This window comes from Carassius gibelio, chromosome B6 (genome assembly GCF_023724105.1).
Source record: "Carassius gibelio isolate Cgi1373 ecotype wild population from Czech Republic chromosome B6, carGib1.2-hapl.c, whole genome shotgun sequence".
Classification (NCBI taxonomy): Eukaryota; Metazoa; Chordata; class Actinopteri; order Cypriniformes; family Cyprinidae; genus Carassius; species Carassius gibelio.
This window is the reverse complement of record NC_068401.1, coordinates 27,165,939-27,185,281: the sequence shown is the minus strand read 5'-3', so window position 1 is coordinate 27,185,281 and position 19,343 is coordinate 27,165,939. Positions and strand designations below refer to the sequence as shown.

General features: G+C 36.5%; 1 protein-coding gene across 7 annotated transcripts in view; it reads left to right on the top strand.

Annotated features, from left to right (window-relative positions):
- ptprfa (protein tyrosine phosphatase receptor type Fa) overlaps positions 1-19,343 on the top strand; it is a 204,898-nt gene that overhangs the window by 170,989 nt on the left and 14,566 nt on the right. For 6 of the 7 annotated variants that reach the window (XM_052558470.1, XM_052558468.1, XM_052558473.1 and 3 more), the window contains 7 exons: positions 1,176-1,273; positions 1,360-1,616; positions 3,783-3,864; positions 5,819-6,034; positions 9,521-9,678; positions 10,837-10,949; positions 16,201-16,298. In XM_052558470.1, coding sequence (XP_052414430.1) covers positions 1,176-1,273; positions 1,360-1,616; positions 3,783-3,864; positions 5,819-6,034; positions 9,521-9,678; positions 10,837-10,949; positions 16,201-16,298 — 1,022 coding nt within the window. Of the gene's footprint in view, positions 1-1,175; positions 1,274-1,359; positions 1,617-3,782; positions 3,865-5,818; positions 6,035-9,520; positions 9,679-10,836; positions 10,950-15,585; positions 15,619-16,200; positions 16,299-19,343 lie in introns of all 7 variants that reach the window. The other variant, XM_052558474.1, reaches the window with a different exon arrangement.

Here is a 19,343-nt window from a genome sequence, read left to right as displayed (position 1 = left end):
AAGACATTAGGGATCTCATCTGTGGTTCTTTTGGTCCAGTGAGATTTCACAGTGGGAGGAGCTTCCCAGTGCAGTGTGATAATAATAGAGCCAAGCAGCAAAAATACCTGACACTAACAGACACAGCTGTAAGCAGAAAATCTTCAATTGTCTTGGACAAGATGTGTGTTCAGTGGTCATGAAGTTACATCCAAAATTCTGTTTCTATCAAAAATGTGTTACATTATAGATGTAAAGTGTGCATTAAAATACACTCAGTAGAGCAGATGGCTGGAGAGGAAGCAGACGTACGGTTTGTGGACTCCACATACAGCTTGTCTTCTGCTGGAAAGATGAAGGGCTAGTTTGCCCTTATGTTGTTCCCAAACTTCTGTCTGATTTCTGTCTTTCTTCCAAGGAACATATGGACTAACTTTGTGTTATGTTTGGAGCTCAACAGCATCTGTTCACATTTATTTATTTTATATATAAATATATATAGTATTCTGCTTAACAATTGTTTCTTTGTTCTTTAGGTTTGGAATGTGTAATTATTGAATAATCATCTGATCATAGTTTTTCGATCTAATTGCAGTAATTTGAAATAGCATTGAGATATGCCAAATTTCAAATAAGACATTAGACAATCAAGGAATGACATATGTAATGGCCAAAAATGCTCTGGTTTTACTATTATTTAACATTTGCATCATGCCGAACATTCTTGGTCCTTAGAATTTCACACTTTTTATTTTTTTATTATTAATTAATTTATTTTTGCTTGGCTCCAGTGTGAACATAGCGGACTAATATTACAGATGAACATAAAGAGAAATATTTAAACTTTTGGAATTTTGTTTTCACAGCATTAAAGAAAAAACATATTGGTCTATTTAATCATGTTTGCAAGTAAAACAGAATGTATTTATATGCTTATACTGTAAGTGACATGAGCAAATAGGATGGCATCACCATTATTTCTCAGTGTTCTGACTTCTCTACTTCCCTACAGCATAAAACACATGCAGAGGTTGTGTTTTTGTGTTTTGAGATGAAGTTGTTGAGATGTTATCATGTACACCATGTTAAACAGTGCAGTCTCGTTACACAGTGATGCAGTTCCTCTGTGTATCACTGAGCCGGTCTGGAAATACGTGCCGACATGCAGTAACTCTTTTATTCTCACCTCCTTACAGAGTTCACTAAAAACTTTGGTGTGAAAGCTGTGATGAAGACCTCTGTCCTGCTCACGTGGGAGGTGCCAGAAACATACAAGTCCCAAGTGCCTTTCAAGGTGAGATGCAGCAATTGTGAAAAAGAAATGCAGTGTAAAATGAATGTCATTGTGTGACCGTTAACCTTTCCGCCCCCTACTGTCAGATCCTGTATAACCAGCAGAGTGTTGAGGTGCAGGGCGACCTGAAGAGGAAGCTGATCACACGCTTGCAGCCGGACACAGATTACTCCTTTGTGCTGATGAGCCGAGGAAACAGCGCAGGCGGACTGCAGCAGCAGGTCTCCATCCGCACTGCCCCGGACCTGTTCACCACCAAACCGGCCCTTTACAAACAAGATCCAGATGAGGGCGGCAAACTCACCATCACACTGCCCAAGGTGCACAACAGCGCCCTCGTCAGGTCAGTCTGAGAAACATAATGCCATAAAAACATAACTCCATAACCCATAATCTTCTGCTGTCATTAATGCTGTACTGATCATGAAACTGCTTTCATCATTATACCATGAATCTGGATCTAGCAGCTCCTGGACTGGAGTGAAGCATGGCACTGTGTTCATTTACACACAAGCTGCTCATGTTCCAGTGTTTTCAGTTTGCTTCACTGCTGAATATAAATGCTGCCACATAAGCTCCTTGCAAGTGCAATGAGTTCTGCTTAAAAACACCAGCCATCTTCCCAAATGTTTTATTTATAAATTCTCTGTCTCTCCCTCTCTATCTCGCTCTTTGGTTGTCCATTAAAATCTGATGACAACATTCATGCCTTGTACATACTCATGTATGTAATGGTAGTAGTTATGGCAGTGGTGGCAGCCATGGCTTTATATTTCCAGGCTCGCTTCTGCTTTCTTCTGGTTGTCCTCTCCATCTCCAGCGTACAAACCCAATCTCTACAGTCAGCAGCATCAGAGGGTGCATCCATGGGGTCTTATACTTTGCCTTCTGCTGGAAGATGGTATTGGTTACAGTAATGTCATGCTCAGAGCAAAGAGTCAGTAGTGTAATGCCATTTGCTTTCACCCTACCAATGCCATGTCTGCCTAGTACTCCACTCCATATTCTTCTGTTCTCTCCGACCCTAGAATTGAAATCCCCAAGTCGGTTCATTGGCACTGAGAAGGGTGGCATAACGCTTTTTTGCCTGGGGGATATAGAGGGTCATTAGCGTTTCACTAATGCTAAAAGCTGTTTCTGCGAGACTTGGTAGAATGGTATTCTTTATGGCAAATCCTACTCCATAGAGATGCTGTTTACCTGGAGGGAAACCTTTCCAGACGAAGGTGTAACTTGTAACTTGGTTTTCCCAGGTTTCTATTTCATCTTGTCGCTGAGTTGTTTGTTTAATGTGACTTCAAAAAACACAAGATCAACAATTACAGAGATACGCTTTGACATTAAGCAGAGAAAAAACCCCACAAATGTAATGTTTTCTTTTGCATTTAGTGACATGTGTTGTCAAATGAAAAGGAACCATAATCATTTACTGTTCATCTAATGCAGCAGTGTTAGCACTTATTCCTCACTGTCTATCTTAAAACAGCTCAGAGATGAAATGTGTCGGCTCTCAAGCAATGTTTGCAGGAGTCTCAGAGTTCAGCCAGTGCATGTAGACAAGAATCCTGTTCTTCTTTAGACAAATATTGGACCATTGTGTTTTAGCAAGACAGAGGCTGAAGGTTAATTCTCCAACGCTTCCCCATCACAGCTCACAGGAGCATCTCACATGTCCTTAGGTAACTGCAGCAAGCTGGATTTGGTGTAATGCGGTGCAGTCTGAGCCAGCTGATCGCTGCCTGCAGGATCGGTTCTGACCAAAGACAGCACAGAAAAGCTTTAATTAGAAACTACCAGACGTATTTCCTCATCAAAGCCCAAGCGAGATTGTTAGCGCTAGTTACATCAGACGTTATAGACATCACACATATCAAACAATGCTCTTGCTTGGACCTGACATGAGAGTGTGGGAATTACTCAGCTGATAATTGGGTTTCAAGTGTTTGTTTCAGTCATTGACTAAGCCACAGGCTGCATTGCTGACACAGATTCATTTAAAAATGCAATCAGTGGTTTAATGTCCAACCAGAGTGTTTTATCAAAAAAATTAACATGCTGACCCTGTGATAACGTGCAGCTAGAAAGATTTGTGATTTTGTGTCTTGAGTCATGTAGTGATGACCTGAGTGTGACAGTACTGAATAAATAGGGAATAAACACAATAATTTAAAAGTTTGGGGTCAGTAAGATTTTTATTTATTTATTTAGCAAGATGCATTATAGATCAGTAGAAATCAGTATAGAAGAATGATTTCTGAAGGTCATGTGACACTGAAGACTGGAGGAATGATGCTGAAAATACAGCTTTGATCACAGAAATTACATTTTAAATATATATTCACATAGAAAACAGTTTTTTAATTGTAATAATATTTCACAATATTACTAATTTTACTGAAATTTCGATCAAATAAATGCAGCTTTAGTCTGCTTGACTCCAAACTATGTATGCATGGTAAGGAAAAATGTGTCATATTGTTAATGACTTGTTTCTTTGTTTTCCTCTTAGGTGGTTTTATATAGTGGTGGTGCCAGTAACTACATCCACTCTACGCCGGTGGGAAAACCCAGAGGATATGGATCTGGATGAGGTGAGTGTGTGATGATCATATAAAAATAACAGATGTTCTCTTATTTATGTTACGAACATACATCGCAGTATTTTGTTGTTCCACTTGTTATTTTTCGGGTCTCTCAGTTCTTCTGCATCTGTGCATCAGCTGTTGAGACACACAAGCACTTTGCTTCTCTTGGCATTTTTGCATTTTTGTTATTACTACTGAGCTTTCGGGCTCCAGCACAATTCTGCTTTCTCATGAGTTTGCTCGCTCTCAATAAACTATCGTCTGCAAAATAGGGGAAACTTTTCAGGTGCTGCCTACTGAATATCAAAACGCAGTGCACAATGGTGTCACCAGCACTTTGAAACGGCACACTTTAACGCAGCCGTTCTCCCCCGAGTTGCCCCTTATTTATGAGCGTTGCCGAGTCAAATGACAGGTGTATTATTGGATTGTGTGTTGAACTGGTGTTTATCACAGCGCTGATATTATACTCGCTGCAGTCCTCGTTCTCTCTGCCGCTAGACCCCATTTGTTCAACTGCAATCCTGTGCCCTTGGATTAGATTCAGTCTCCAGCAAATGTACTTTACTAAAGCTAAAGAGGCAGCGCTCTGTTGGTTATTATGGTAGTGGGGAGAAAGAAAAAGAGAGAAAGAGTGAGGGATGGAGAAACAGGGGAAGTGGTCTATAAAGAGACAGATAAAGGTAGCAGAGGAAGAGTGTGTGTGATTTTGAATTAATGATGCTTGTGACTGAAGCACCTGAGGCTGATATCTGACCTCTGACCTCAGGGTTACAGTCCAGCTGTTTCATGGACTGAAAGTGCCAATCAGCACAGACCTAGAGGACTGCTGGCCGGTATATAGATTGTTCAAAAGTTTGAGGGAGGGTGGCATTGTTAATATTTTTGAAAGAGGTTTCTTCTGCTCACCCAAGATGCACTTGTTTGATCAAAAATACAGTTAAAACTGCAAAATTGTGTAATATTATTAAACTTAAAAACAACCGTTTTCTATCAAAGCTGAATCTTCAGCATCGTTCAGTGTCTACAGTGTCACATGATCCTTCAGAAACTATTCTAATATGCTATTCTAAGTTGCTGATCAAGAAACATTGGTAACACTTTAGAATAAGGTTCCATTAGTTAATGTTAGTTAATTACTTTCGTTAACATGAACTAAGCAAGAACAATCCTTCTACAGCATTTATAAGTCTCAGTTTGTGATAATTTCAACATTTACTAATGCATTATTTAAATCAAAAGTTGTGCTTGTTAACATTAGTTAATGCACTGTGAATTACCATGAACTAACAATGAATAACTGTATTTTCATTAACTAACATTAACGAAGATGAATAAATACAGTAATAAATGTATTATTCATTGTTTGTTCATGTTAATTAATACATTAACTAACATTAACTAATGGAACCTTATTCTAAAGTGTTACCGAAACATTTCTGATCATTTATATAATGTTAAAAACCACTGTGCTGCTTCATAATTTTACGGAAACTGATAAATTTTTTCAGGATTCTTTTCTGAGTAAAAAGGTCCAAAGAACAGCATTTTTTATTAGAAATCTCAATAGAAACAATTTAAATGCTTTTACTGTAATGTTTGATCAAATTAAACAATTTACGTATATTTATATAAGTGCAATAATTTTGAAGTATTTAAAATAAACATTTTACTTTTTAATATGCATTTAATTTAATCTAGATAAATAAGTTAGTATTTGTTTTAGTATCAATCTTTCTTCTGTTCATTTAGTCAAAAATGGTTTGATAAACATCTCTTGATTAATCCAATTTGCCCGAAAATTTGACATCATTTAGCACCATATAAAACTTTTATAAGAAGGTTGTATAAACATTAACGTCAGTGGCTTTATGCATGAAGGATGCTTTTGTCCCAGTATATCACTGTCTGTCATTTTACTGGTTATTCTTCATGTGATGTGTTCTCTGTGATTTATCAGCTATTGGGGAGTAATGGAGACTCAGGTGTGAGGAAGAGGAGGAGGAGACAAACTCAGGACTTCCTGCGGCCTTACATCGCTGCCAAGCTGGAGAATCTTCCAGAAACCTTTGTGTTAGGAGACGAGAAAACCTACAGCGGTTTCTATAACAAACCTCTACCGGGACAGCAGCAGTATCGCACGTTTATACTGGCGGCACTGAAGGACCGGGACTCGGTGGGTCACACACACACACACACACACACACACACACACACACACACACACACACACACACACACACACACACACATTCAGGTTTCTGAGTTTATGGGTTCATTCCATAGACAAAATGGTTTTTATACTGTACTAACTGTATTTTCTGTCCACTTACCTAACACTACTGCTAAATCAACCCCTCACAAAACCAAAACTTTATGCATTTTAGACTTTAGACACACAGAAGTTATTTCTGCATGATTTATATGCTGGTTTCCTTATGAGGACCTAAAGAAATGACCCCACATGTACAAAATTTACTGGTATTACTATACTTTTGATCCCCATAAAGTAGGTAATAACAGGTACACACATGACATATGAGACTACATATGTATAAATATAAATATAACTTGATATATAAACCTAGAAAGAATGAAAAAAGAAATCAGAGAAGAAAGAATAAGAGAAGATGAGAGGTTCTTGTGAAAGGACAGTGTGCGGTGGGCTAGTAAACAGACTAGCGAGTGTGAAATTGGATGAAAGAGGTCAAATGCAAAACTACCGCAGCACTTAAAGAAAAACAGATTAGAGGAGGAGGAGATGAAAGAAAGAAAGAAGGAGAAAGAGACTACACATGATGAACTGCGGCAGATCAGCAGAGAGTGTGACGGCTGGAGAGATGAAGAGATGGAGAAGATGTGAAGGAGGAATCAAAACACACATGAATATGCATCAGTAAACAGTGGCTGGAGTCAGTCAGAGATGCATTACTCCCGCTGTGGGATGTGCTTCCGTCTGAGGTAGTGCCGATTAAACTGATCACTCTGAACGTTTCCCACAGTGCTTTTAGACGCTCTCTCTCTCTCTCTCCACTCACAGTTTCACTCTCAATCCTGTTGAAGAGAGAGACAGAGGTGTTGATCATAATAACCTGACAGATCTAGAGCCATGTGACTGTGCAGTCCAAAATTTACAGCAAGAAGCAAAAGTGTTTCCAGGAGGTTTAGTACTGTATCAAGGCTAAAAAAAAAACAAATCTGTTCAGTCTGAGTTGGTGGACATGCATTTAAGATGATTTTAAGATGATTTATAGCCTGAAAGTTGATCAGTTTGGTTTTATAATGTTTCGTGCACATTAGCACACTCACCCGTCCCTCTGAGCAAACAACTTCATCAAGATTACAGCACAATGAGTGCTCATCCAGTCACAGCCTTTTCAGTTCTTACAGAATTGCATGAAAGATGAACTTGGAGTCATTGGCTTTGTGAAAAGTGTTTTTTTTTTCCTTTGGATAAATGCTAGGGAATGAATGGAAAGCAGCCAATCAGGATGCACACAAAAGCTCACTAAGGAATGCATGCATGGAGAATCTCACACATGTATCTGGGAGTTTCAGAAGATAGCTCAACAATTCTCAATGCTCAAATTTGTCTGTAGCTTAGAAATATAGATCTCTGTATAAACTTAATCAATAAATGGTCTTAGCTGCTCCACATATATTTTTTTATCTCTAGATTCATACTGTGTCAACTATAGACTCATCTGCATCTGATTTTATGTATTTAAAAAGTCTCCTAAGCGATGCAAGAGCAGCTACTGAGAAATAAAAAATTCCCTTTGGTTTTTTCTCACAGATGTGTCAAGTTAGATATTGCATGTGTTTTCTAATCTGTTTTTATTTTGAGATAAAACTTATCTCAGATTGAATTTTAAAGCGAATTAGTTTACTCACCCTTATGCACTGCAAAAATCATTATCAATAATTTACATTTACCTTTTTTTTTTAATGTTCTGAGGAAAAAAAAGTCAAAATTAAGTATGTTAATGCTAAAAACGAGTAAAACTTTTTTCATAAAGTTGACTATTTTTTAACCCAAGCATAAAATCACTTCATTTTTGTACTTATTTTTAAACAAGACTTAATATTTTAAATCATTTTCTGTCTCAAGTAAATTGATCTTGATTAGAAAAGGTTTAGATATTTATACTGGAAAATGATAGGAAAGTGTGTTTTTCCAAACCTTTAAGGCTTTCTTTCCTCTGCAGACATGGAAGAAGGTATTTTGTGAAATGTCTATATATAAAGGATGAGACTGTGTTCATTTTTGGATGAGCTGTGGGTTTAAGCGCTGAGACTCCTCTGAGACTCTGTGTCTGTGCTGCGCTGCTGTAAATGAGTTCTGGGCAGCGATGCTTTCTGTGGTTCCTGGTGTCGCTTCCGGAGGGAATGCAGAAGGTGTAGCACTGATGGGATTTGGTTGATGATGCGTATCCTCTGCTTCTCAGCAGGATGGAAGAGGTTACCCCTCCCTCGGCCCTTTCTCTTGCTCTCACTCTCCCTCTATCTTCCTGTTTCCATCCCTCTTTCTCCTGCGCCCCGCTGTGATGTCTAAAAGGTGTTACTAAGACGATTAGTTGCCAGCGTTTGACTTCTGTGCTACTTTGAAGATGTGAAGTATTTCCTCATGCTCTGCTCAAACACAAATATGAAGATTTCACTTTGCATGTGATCACTGAATGTCATTAAACATCACATTGAGGCTGACGGTAACAGTGACACGCTTGTTGGCGGTCTCATGAAAAACACCTACAAAATTCAACCTTTAGCATTTTTATAGACAGCATAGGAAACAAAATGTTTGCTTGATCTCTGTCACATCCTTTAAAGCCTGTATGATGCATTACAATAATGGTTATAGTGTTATTAAATAGTGGCATAAATATAACTATATAAACATGTAAATTATATACATTTGTCCATATGTATGGATTTGTACAGTATACATGTGTTGTGAGCTGTGAACTGATGAAAGCCTAACAATTAATTCAATCATTAAATTTTACATTTTAAAAAGAAAAGAGTAAATATTTGCTTAAATACACTAGTAAACTTACTAAAAGGTGATAAATGTTAAAGTAAAATATATATATATATATATATATATATATATATATATATATATATATATATATATATATATATATATATATATATATATATATATATATTTGAAATTAAATAAAAAAATAAATATTTCAGGTCAAAGGTTTATTAAAAAAAAATGAAAATAAACAAAAATTACAAAGAGAATCCATGATTCTAAACAAAGAGTTTGAAAGAACCCAAATTTAAGAGGGATTTAATTTATAGAGTTTCCCAAACTGGGATATGTGAGTTTATGAAAACCTAAAAATACTTGATTTATGTGACCATTAACCAACATCAGAGAACATGAAATGTGATTTGAAATTATTGAAATATTCAAATAAAAACAAATATTTGAGATAAAAGGGATTTGACTGGCAAAAAAAAAGTTTGAATCCCTGATTTAATGTATTTTATTACTGCATACTTCCCATCTATTTGTATTATGTCATAGTTTTGATAACTTTAATGTTGAAGTGTTCAAAGTAGTCATAATAAAGAATATGTATGAATTTCTTTTGATCTTTTGAGTAATTGTCCTTTCTCCATCCTCTCTTCCTTTCTTTATCATAAGATGTTCACGGTGAGCCCTTACTCTGATCCCATGATGGTGAAGCTCCACAGCGGGATGTCCCGTCACGTTGAGGACCCAGAGATGCTGTGGGTGATGGGACCAGTGCTGGCCGTCGTCCTCATCATCATCATCGTCATCACCATCCTGCTCTTCAAGAGGTGCTATTACTTTACTGAAAAACACCAGCATTGATCCAGCACTGAGATTGCATGTATTGCATTCTGCTTAAGTGAACATATTTTCGTTTTCGCCGTTCGTAGCAACCTAGAGTTTACTGCATTTTCTCATGTCAGATATAAGTAGCCATTTTCTCTCAGAGACATCGCTGACTCAGTGTTAGAGCAGAAAATCAAAAAGTCAAGAAATCTTATTTCACTATGACGGTCAGCAATTTAACAGTTTCTTTTTTCTTAGAACTTTCTTTTTTTCCTGAACAATTTCACAGAACTTTAATGATCAAATAATGGTAATATATTTCTGAACTAGACTGCAGAAATTATATTTCATAACACACCTACTGTACCAAAAATGTGACCTCCCCAAATTACGTCCAAGTCTCAGATAAAATGTGCCCCTCTTCTCAATTATGACCAAATCCATTCGGCCTTATTGAAGAGTGCAGGAGAATCAAATGCCTAGAGTTCAAGTTAGATGTCTATTGAGTGAAAAGAAAACTCATTTTGCAAATGTCAGCTCGAATCGGAGCTCATTAGTAGCAATGGCATTTTCACATTGCTGACAAATTCGCCCTACACACAGCGTCTGTGCAGTTTTCTTCCTGTGACATTTTCTCTTTTCTCTCCTGTGCTTCTCCGTCTCTTTCTGTGGGATGCAGCAAACAGGAGAGGTGGGTATCGAGCGGCTCTCTTTGATCCGATAACAAACGCTTGTTTGTGCTTGGTGTTTAATGAGAGGCAATTGAAGAGTTTAATTGAGCTCAGATTAGTGCTGCTGCTCTCCAAGACTTTCTAACACACGGGAAATATCAGTAACACTTCACTGTAAAGTCCTATTAGTTAACATCAGTTAATGCATTACATTAACTAACAATGAGCATTTGTTAGAGTTGGTTAATAAAATGCAATTATTCTTTGTTCACGTTAGCTCAGGTCCATTAAATAATATTAACAGGTACAACTATTACATTTAATAGAGTATTAGTGAATATTGAAAGTAACTAGGATTAATAAATGCTTTGGAACATCAGTTCATGTTAACTAATTCTAATGTTTAACCAAATTAACCTTATTGTAACCTGTTACAAAAATACCTTACACTTGTATTCTCATGTTTGATGTCATTTCCTGTCTGCACAGGAAGCGCTCCTCACCCTCGGCTAAAGATGAGCACTCAGCTGGAGTTAAAGATCACTTACTGGCCCATTCCTCTGACCCCGTGGAAATGAGGAGGCTCAATTATCAAACACAAGGTATAACATCATGATGGACATTTTTCATGGACTTCTATTGTTTTAACACCAAAGTAATGAGTTACTGTACAAACAGCTCATCACATTTATAACACACACAGTGGCCAATGAAGGGCCATTCTTGAAAACTTGAGCAGCTCACATAAAATTCACTATTCACTAGTATTACAGAATGGCAAATTGGTGGCTGCATATTTTATAGTTTATAACTATATATTAGCCATATTAAAATGAGCTTTGTACCTTATCATATACAGCAACCAGTATATTGTACTAATAATACGGGTGGAATAGAAATCCATGATGAATAAGAGTGGCCTGTTTCTAAATATGGCTAATACACAGGTATTATAGTTAACTTAAACTAAAACCATACAAAATAAAATAAACTTTAACTGAAATTCATAAATGAATAAATAAACCTTTTATTTTAGGTGGTTACCAACGCAACCTTTATCACTTTATGGACTAAAATAACTAAATCAAAATACAAATAAAATTATCTGTATTAAAAATAAAAACTTTTAAAAACTTTATTTTAGGGTCCAATTCTCACTATTAACTAACCATTAACTATGACTTTTGCTTCAATTAACTCCTTATTTGCTGCTTATTAATAGTTTATAAGGTAGTTGTTAAGTTTAGGGTATTGGGTAGGATTAAGGATGTCATGCGTTATATGTACTTTATAAGCACTAATAAACAGCTAATATGTTAATAGACATGCTAATAAGCAACTAGTTATTAGTGTGAATTGGGCCCTGTACTAAAGTGTTACCAAAAATGATTTAACTAACAATAGCTAATAAAAATTACATAGGGTGAGGTCAGCTAAAATGGTCCACGGTTTGGTAAATGACTTATAATACCATCAAATAAGCTATGCATGAGATCTAATGATATTTTTATGAATTACCCTGGGTCTCTTAAATATTTATATATTTTTTAAATATCAAAAAGTATAACTGTTTTCAAATTATGAGAGTTAGAGTATCAGCAGTTACCTTCTTGAGCTACGGCACAACATTCAGGTAAAATGGGCCAATACAAAAAGAGAACAACACAGGTCATTTCAGCTGAAATCATTTAATTTTAACAGTAAAATTTGCCTCAATTAACACCTAACTTTCTGCTTATTAATAGTTTATAAGGTAGTTGTTAAGTTTTAGGGAGTTTTGGTAGGATAATGGATGTCATTCATTATACATAGATTTTAAGCACTAATAAACAGCCAATATGTTAATAAGACATGCTAATAAGCAACTGGTTATTAGTGAGAATTGGAAACTATTCTAAAGTGTTACCAAGCTTTTTATTTCACATAAATGCTGATCTTTTAGATCTTTCTGTTTAGCAAAGAATCGTGAAAAAATATACTCAACTGAATAAAAAAAGTTTCTTGAACAAGAAATCATAATATTAGAAATGTAGCTTTGATCAAAGCAATAAATAACATTTTAAAATATATTTTATATTTATATAGAAAATAGTTATTACATTTACATTCAGTTTTTTTAAATATCAACATTTATTCATTTTTTTAATCTCACTGTTCAAAAACAACAAATTAACTAAAACTTTATAAAAAATAAAAAAACAATAATAATAAAATAAAATAAAAATCTGATTAAACTAGTGTCTTAATGGTAGTAAAACAGTAGTAAATAGTAAAACACTGGATGGTATACAAGGTTCATATTAGCCTAGTTTCTAACGTACTCCATTATGCATAAGGACAGCACCAACAAAGATTGGGTATTGAACTATTTTATTCATACATTTCTATACTGAATGGACTATCACAGGTATTTCATTTCACCTTTGCATCATCTCTGAATATGTATTCTGAGATCCTTGAAGGATGCATGCGGTACTGCCTCAGAACGAGGTCTGAAGAGTCATGATACTGCACAACTTTTGTAACGGTGCTTCTTTGATACCTTAAAATGCTCACTAGGTTTTGCAACAGAGTTTCTTTAGAAAACAAATCAGTTTGGGGTTGCTTGGATGTAGACCTCAGAAAGAGAGACAGAACTGTTCACTGGATTTATGGACGTCAGGTTCAGCTGGAGCTTCAGTGTGAAGACAAAACATTATTCACAGAGCCGCACTGTCAGGTGAAGGACACACTGAGGAGCAGAACCTGCCAGCTAATCTCAAACCACACACACACACACACATAGCAGCATCACATCCTATTGCTTCATTTGATTTAGACTGTGCTTTGAACATGATGGATAGAATTAAACAGGATGATTCACTGGAGAAAATCCTTCTCTTTCTCACTCCTTTCAATCCATATTTTGCACTTCTCCCTCTGTCTCTTTCTATTTTTCTCTCTTTCTATCTCTCTCTCAGGGGAAATTTCTGAATGCTCAGACATTTTGCTGACTTCAATAAGAATCTGCTTTTGCTTCAGTTGCAAAGTGACTCATGTTCTTATGTCAGATTGTTGGGCTGCAAGTGCAAGCGCAATCTTTCTCATGGCGAAACTGGGAGAAATATTCATGTCAACTTCCCTGCCATGGGAATTGGTTATCCATGCTTTTGAAACATCAAATGAAGAACCATACTACCATGTTATTTTGTTTACTTCAGAACTTGTGTTTCGAAAAGCTTCAGGACACTGAAAATGTAAAAATGCCTTGCCTCACAGATAAAGGCTGTTTGTATTTTAGATAAATGTTTGACGTTTTAGGCACTGTGTTTATGTCACAGTGCCTACCGTGCAGAGCGAGAAACTCGGAGACGAGGGAGGATTCCAGTAGAACAGTTTTTAATAATCCAAACAGGGCAAGCAGAAACACACGTAACATTGAAGACTTGACAAGAAAACATGGTGCCGACCATGCTATAAATATTAAAATAATTAAACGAGACACACCTGAATCAACTGATCAATCAAAACAAGGGAGAAACTAGGTCAGGGAGCACATGGGGAGAAAAACACACTATCAAAACTAGCGACATCTGTGGCTTTGTGCTGTGTGATAAAACTGCAGATTTTAGAGTGGCCTTTTATTGTGGCCAGCCTTAGGCACACCTGTGCAATAATCATGCTGTCTAATCAGCATCTTGATATGCCACACCTGAGAGGTGGATGGATTATCTCGGCAAAGGAGAATTGCTTGACAACACAGATTTAGACAGATTTGTAAAACAATATTTGAGAGAAATAGGCCTTTTGTTTAAATAGAAAAGGTCTTAGATCTTTGAGTTCAGCTCATGAAATATGGGGCAAAAACAAGTGTTGCATTTATAATTTTGTTCAGTGTATATTAGAGCGCCTCGTTGATACTTTGGTCCATGTCATAACAGTGAATATTTGATACACAAGGTGCGATTTTAACATCCTGTTGTGTTTTGACATGCTGAAAGCCAGTTCTTGATTTCTGAACCGAGAGCTTTAATGTGAACTAAAGGAAGACAAAGTGCCTTTCAGTTGTAAGATTGCAGTGCTTCGATTCATTCTTTGGGAGGCTGATGTAGAAAATGACCTTATTTACACTACAGTTCAAGAGTTTAGGATAGGTAAAAGTGACAGTAAAGGTATTTATAATGTTACAAGATTTGGTTCTAATAAATGCTGTTCTTTCAAACTTTCCATTTATTAAAGAATCCTGAAAATAAAGTAGCAAATCAGTGTATTATAATGATTTCTGAAGGATCATGTGACACTGAAGACTGGATTAATGATGCTGAAAATTCAGGTTTCATCACAGGAACAAAGTACATTTTGAAACCTTTTCAAAACATTTATTTGGAATTGTAAAAATATTTAGCAATATTACTGTTTTACTGAACTTTTGTTCAAATAAATGCAGCCTAGGTCATTAATTTCTTTCAAACAAGTATATTTCAAAAAATATATTTACATTTAGGTTGGATTCAAACCCAGGTCTCTCACACCAAAGGCACGTGTCTTATCCACTGCGCCATATATATATATATATATATATATATATATATATATATATATATATATATATATATATATATATATATATATATATATATATATATATATATATATATATATATATATATATATATACAGTATATATAAACTCTTTTTTGAACTGTTGTGTATTTACTTAATAAATAACTCTGAACATATTATGCATTAAATGTTATACATAGCAAGTGCAACTAAAACTTGCTACTGCCAATACATCCACAGACATGCCGCTGTGAGCATGTAAGAAATACTGTTGCTGCACATAAAACATATATAAAATAACCCCTATATATAATATATGACAAATTACCTGGTGCAGATCTACACAGGTGGAGCTGGAGAAGGTGGAGGATTTTAAAGCACACCACAACTGCTACAGCAAGCACCAGCCGAGTATTTGAATGTGAAAGAAACCAATCATTTGATTATATCAGATTGAGTTGAATGTGCCATCTTGAGTTCCATGACAGAACCTTGTATTTGCTCTGAATATTTTGTTTCACTCAGAAATATTTCATGTTAAATAAGTTAAATATGTAGGGAAAGCGTTTTCATGTTGTCTTCTGCTCCTCATGGCTGTTTCTTTTGCTCTTTCTGCACATACTCTGTCTCTTTTCCTCTTTCTCTCTCTTCTGTAAGTGACATATATCACAGTCCCTCCTCATCTTCTCTCTGCAGGATCCAGTGCCTTCAGCTGCCCCAGCACTTCAAGTTAGTTTCTCTCTTGCGTTCCTGTGTGAACTTTCACTACCTTCATCTCTATGCTCCTCCTCCCTGTCCATCAAGACCAAAGCCACGCCCCCTAAACCACGTTGGCTGATCTGAGTTAAAGCTTCACCATCTCTCACATCCTTTCCACAGGCTGTCCGTCTCAAACACCTCAGTTGAGCAGATGTGGGATGGGAGGGAAATCAATCTGTGTTTTTAATGTGTGCTCAGGTTGTAGTCCTTCTGTGTAATATGCCGGTGTCATTTACATGCCATTTTGATTGTACAGGACAGCTCACGCCACCTTGCTATTGACCCAGAAGCGGTTCATTTTTCATGTCCGTTCACTGCTTATATCACTGCTGCTAGTCTTAGCACATAGCATGGTGTTAAAAGCTTAGTGCTTTCTCCTTCGCCTTCTATTTCTCACATGCTTTGGGTTGTTATCATGTGTGTCCATCTTCCAAATGCCTAAAAACTGTGTGAACCAAAGTATGTCTGTTCCTCAGTTCAGCCAAACAAAACCAAACCAAACAGGCCAATAGAAATCTCTGCTATCGGTTCATCCTCTCTTTCTCCCTACAGGAATGCGCGAACACCCTCCAGTTTCTGTCAGTGCTTTGGCTGACCACATCGAGCGGCTGAAAGCCAACGACGGCCTACACTTCTCACAGGAATATGAGGTAACTCTTCCCTAGTCATGTCAAGATTGTCCGTCTAAACAACCTTGAGGAGAATTGAGGAGAAATGCCTTCTGTTAAAGCCACCGAGGGATAATTGCTTGACGTCCTTCAGACATCAGAAATTTACATAAAATGTCTGCAAGTTAGATAAATCTGGACAATGAGGGGAAAACACATCCATTATGGATAACATCTGCAGCTGGAAAACAATTGCGCTTGTTCTGACCTACATCTGCATGTGTGGAACATGTACATTGTAGAACAGGACACTGAAGATTAGAGTAAAGGAGACAGTGGATTTATTATGGCTGAACATTTAAAGCAGATCAGTTATAAATAGAGCTCCAAAATACAGTTCTGGGGAAGCACATTCATTTAGGCAAGGCAAGTTTATCTATATAAAACATTTCATACACAGAGGTAACCACAATAATAGACCAACTTGATCTCTGAAACACTGGAGAAACTGGCAATTAACTGAAAAATCTAGTGATTAGTTATTTTGTCAGAAGCATTAATGCTTTAAAATATGACCTTTGTTAGATTGATGAACCACAACTACTGTGATAAGTTTCATAAAGCCAGCCAAACATAAAGGAAGAGCTCATTTTGAGCCAGAGGTTGACATTTTTGTGTGCAGAATTGTTCAGAAAGTCAGCCAATGGCCTGTGGCCGACTGTCTGATGCTGTGACTACTCCATCACAGACAAACAGCTAAATGTGTTCACCGTACAATCTCAGAAAGACTGTATGAATGTGAACTCTTCAACATCTAATGTTCAGCAAGTAGTGCTCTGCATTTCTCAAATGTGCTGCAATGACACTAAGAACTTGTGCATCTTCATAATACTACAAGTTACACATGGATTTACAGATATTCCACAGACACACACACACCTCAGTTTAGGTTCCCACTGTGACACGAGTCCCCATGAGTCTGTGTGTTTTCAGGTTTAAGTCCCCACCAGGGTATATAAGCCTGTACACACACACACACACACACACACACACACACACACACACGGTCACATCAGCAACTCAGGCAGAACCCAGATCACCAGAGCTTGAAATTAAAGCTGGGAAACAACTCTATTAGGAGTGTAATGAGTGTGAGAGTCACCTGCTATATTAGACAGCTAATCCTGCAGTGTGTGTGTGTGTGTGTGTGTGTGTTTGGGGAAGGGGCGGGACTCTGCTGCCTGCTTGAGTTGTTATTGTACATTGAGCAGCTCTTCTGAGTGCTTAAACAATCAAGACAAAAATAAAGACATCAAATACTGTCGGAGCAACGGTGATCTAATCAAACGCCAAATGGCTCACATTAAACAGCAATACAAAAGAAGCTAACAGGATAAACAGATAAAGACAGGCTTATTGGGAGGGAACTGTGTACAAAGATGGAGATAAAGTAATATATCTGTAGGTAAATAATAAGATAGCAATCGATCAGTGTGAGCCTGTCATCTGTGGGAATGTCCTCCTGAGTACAGCATGCATTTTATTTAATATACACTACAATTCAAAAGTATATATATATATATATATATATATATATATATATATATATATATATATAATAGTGATTTCCCAATATTATTGTTTTCACTATACTTTTAATAAAATAAATGCAGCTTAGATGGACAGAAGAGACTTCTTTCAAAAACATTAAAAGAAGCTTGTTGGTACATTAATATTAACTTTGTGAATGTAGTTCACCTCTAGAGACATTTTTAAAAAGTAAATCCTTCTTTAATAATGGAGAGCAACCACAGATCAGGACAGAGCTAACAGCAGACGAGGACAACACATCCTCAGATCATACATACACATGCATTAAAATCTGTGATGTTTTTAACAGGGAAGAAACAAGAGACCACTGAATAAGGCAAGAATAGCCACCCATACAGTAGACAGAGACGAGAGAGAAGATTTCACTATATAATGTGACAGAGAGACACTATAATGTGCTCTTCAGATGAATCTTTTATTGCTCAGATGTTGCTGTTTCATTGCTCAGGAGACTTGACATACCGTAGGTCAGAGTTATGTTATATTCACACCACAAACCCATTGGTCTGAAGTAGCGCTCCTCATTTATATTAACTATCACATATGGATGAGAAAGAACCGATGGTGGATGCAGAGAAACATTAATATAATATGAAAAATGCATCAGTTCCATCTGGAGAAGTGTCATGTAAGTCCAAGATAGAAGTTGTGTTTCATCTAAAGTGCGAACAAACTGACAAAACTCATCACAAAGTCTTGATTAGCTGTTATTGTGTTGCGTTTTGGCCTCCAGATTCCCAGATTCATTGTTGTGAATATTACTGTGCCAGGTTAGCACGCAATGTTAAGATACGAAACACACAAAAGCAATTAAGGCTTGTGTGTGTTTATTTTAAATGCACTGACGCAGCCTTTTCCAGAGATCAATACATTTCTCATGACAAACACATAATCATACATAACCACAAACAAATGCACACAATCTGTGCTGTGAGACAGATTAAGCTGACAAACAATCATTAGAAATATGGCAGATGTATAGTGATTAATGATTATTATACAATGACTATCACAATCCATCTGTTAGTAGACAGAAGTTCAGCCTTTGGTTGCTCTTTATTCTATATACATCTAGAGGAATGTCACATTGCCCTTAGAATGAACTCTACATGTCACCATTCACCATCTTTTAAGAGGATTCTCATCTCACATTCAAAAGATTGGGTTTATCAACACTTTTTTTAAAGAAATTTATAGTTTTATTCAGCAAGGATATAAGGATACATCTATAATGTTATAAAAAGATGAGATGTCCGTTCCAAATCAATGCTGTTTCTTTAATCTTTGCACAAAATGCATAAAAATATGCGGTAGTTTTCAACATTGCTTATAAACAGAAATGTTTCTTGAGCAGTAAATCAGCTTATTAGAATTATTTCTGAAAGACTGGAGTAATAGTGCTGGAAATTCAGCTTTGCATCAAAGAAATAAATGTAACATATATTCACACACTAAACAGGTCTTTTAAAATGTAAT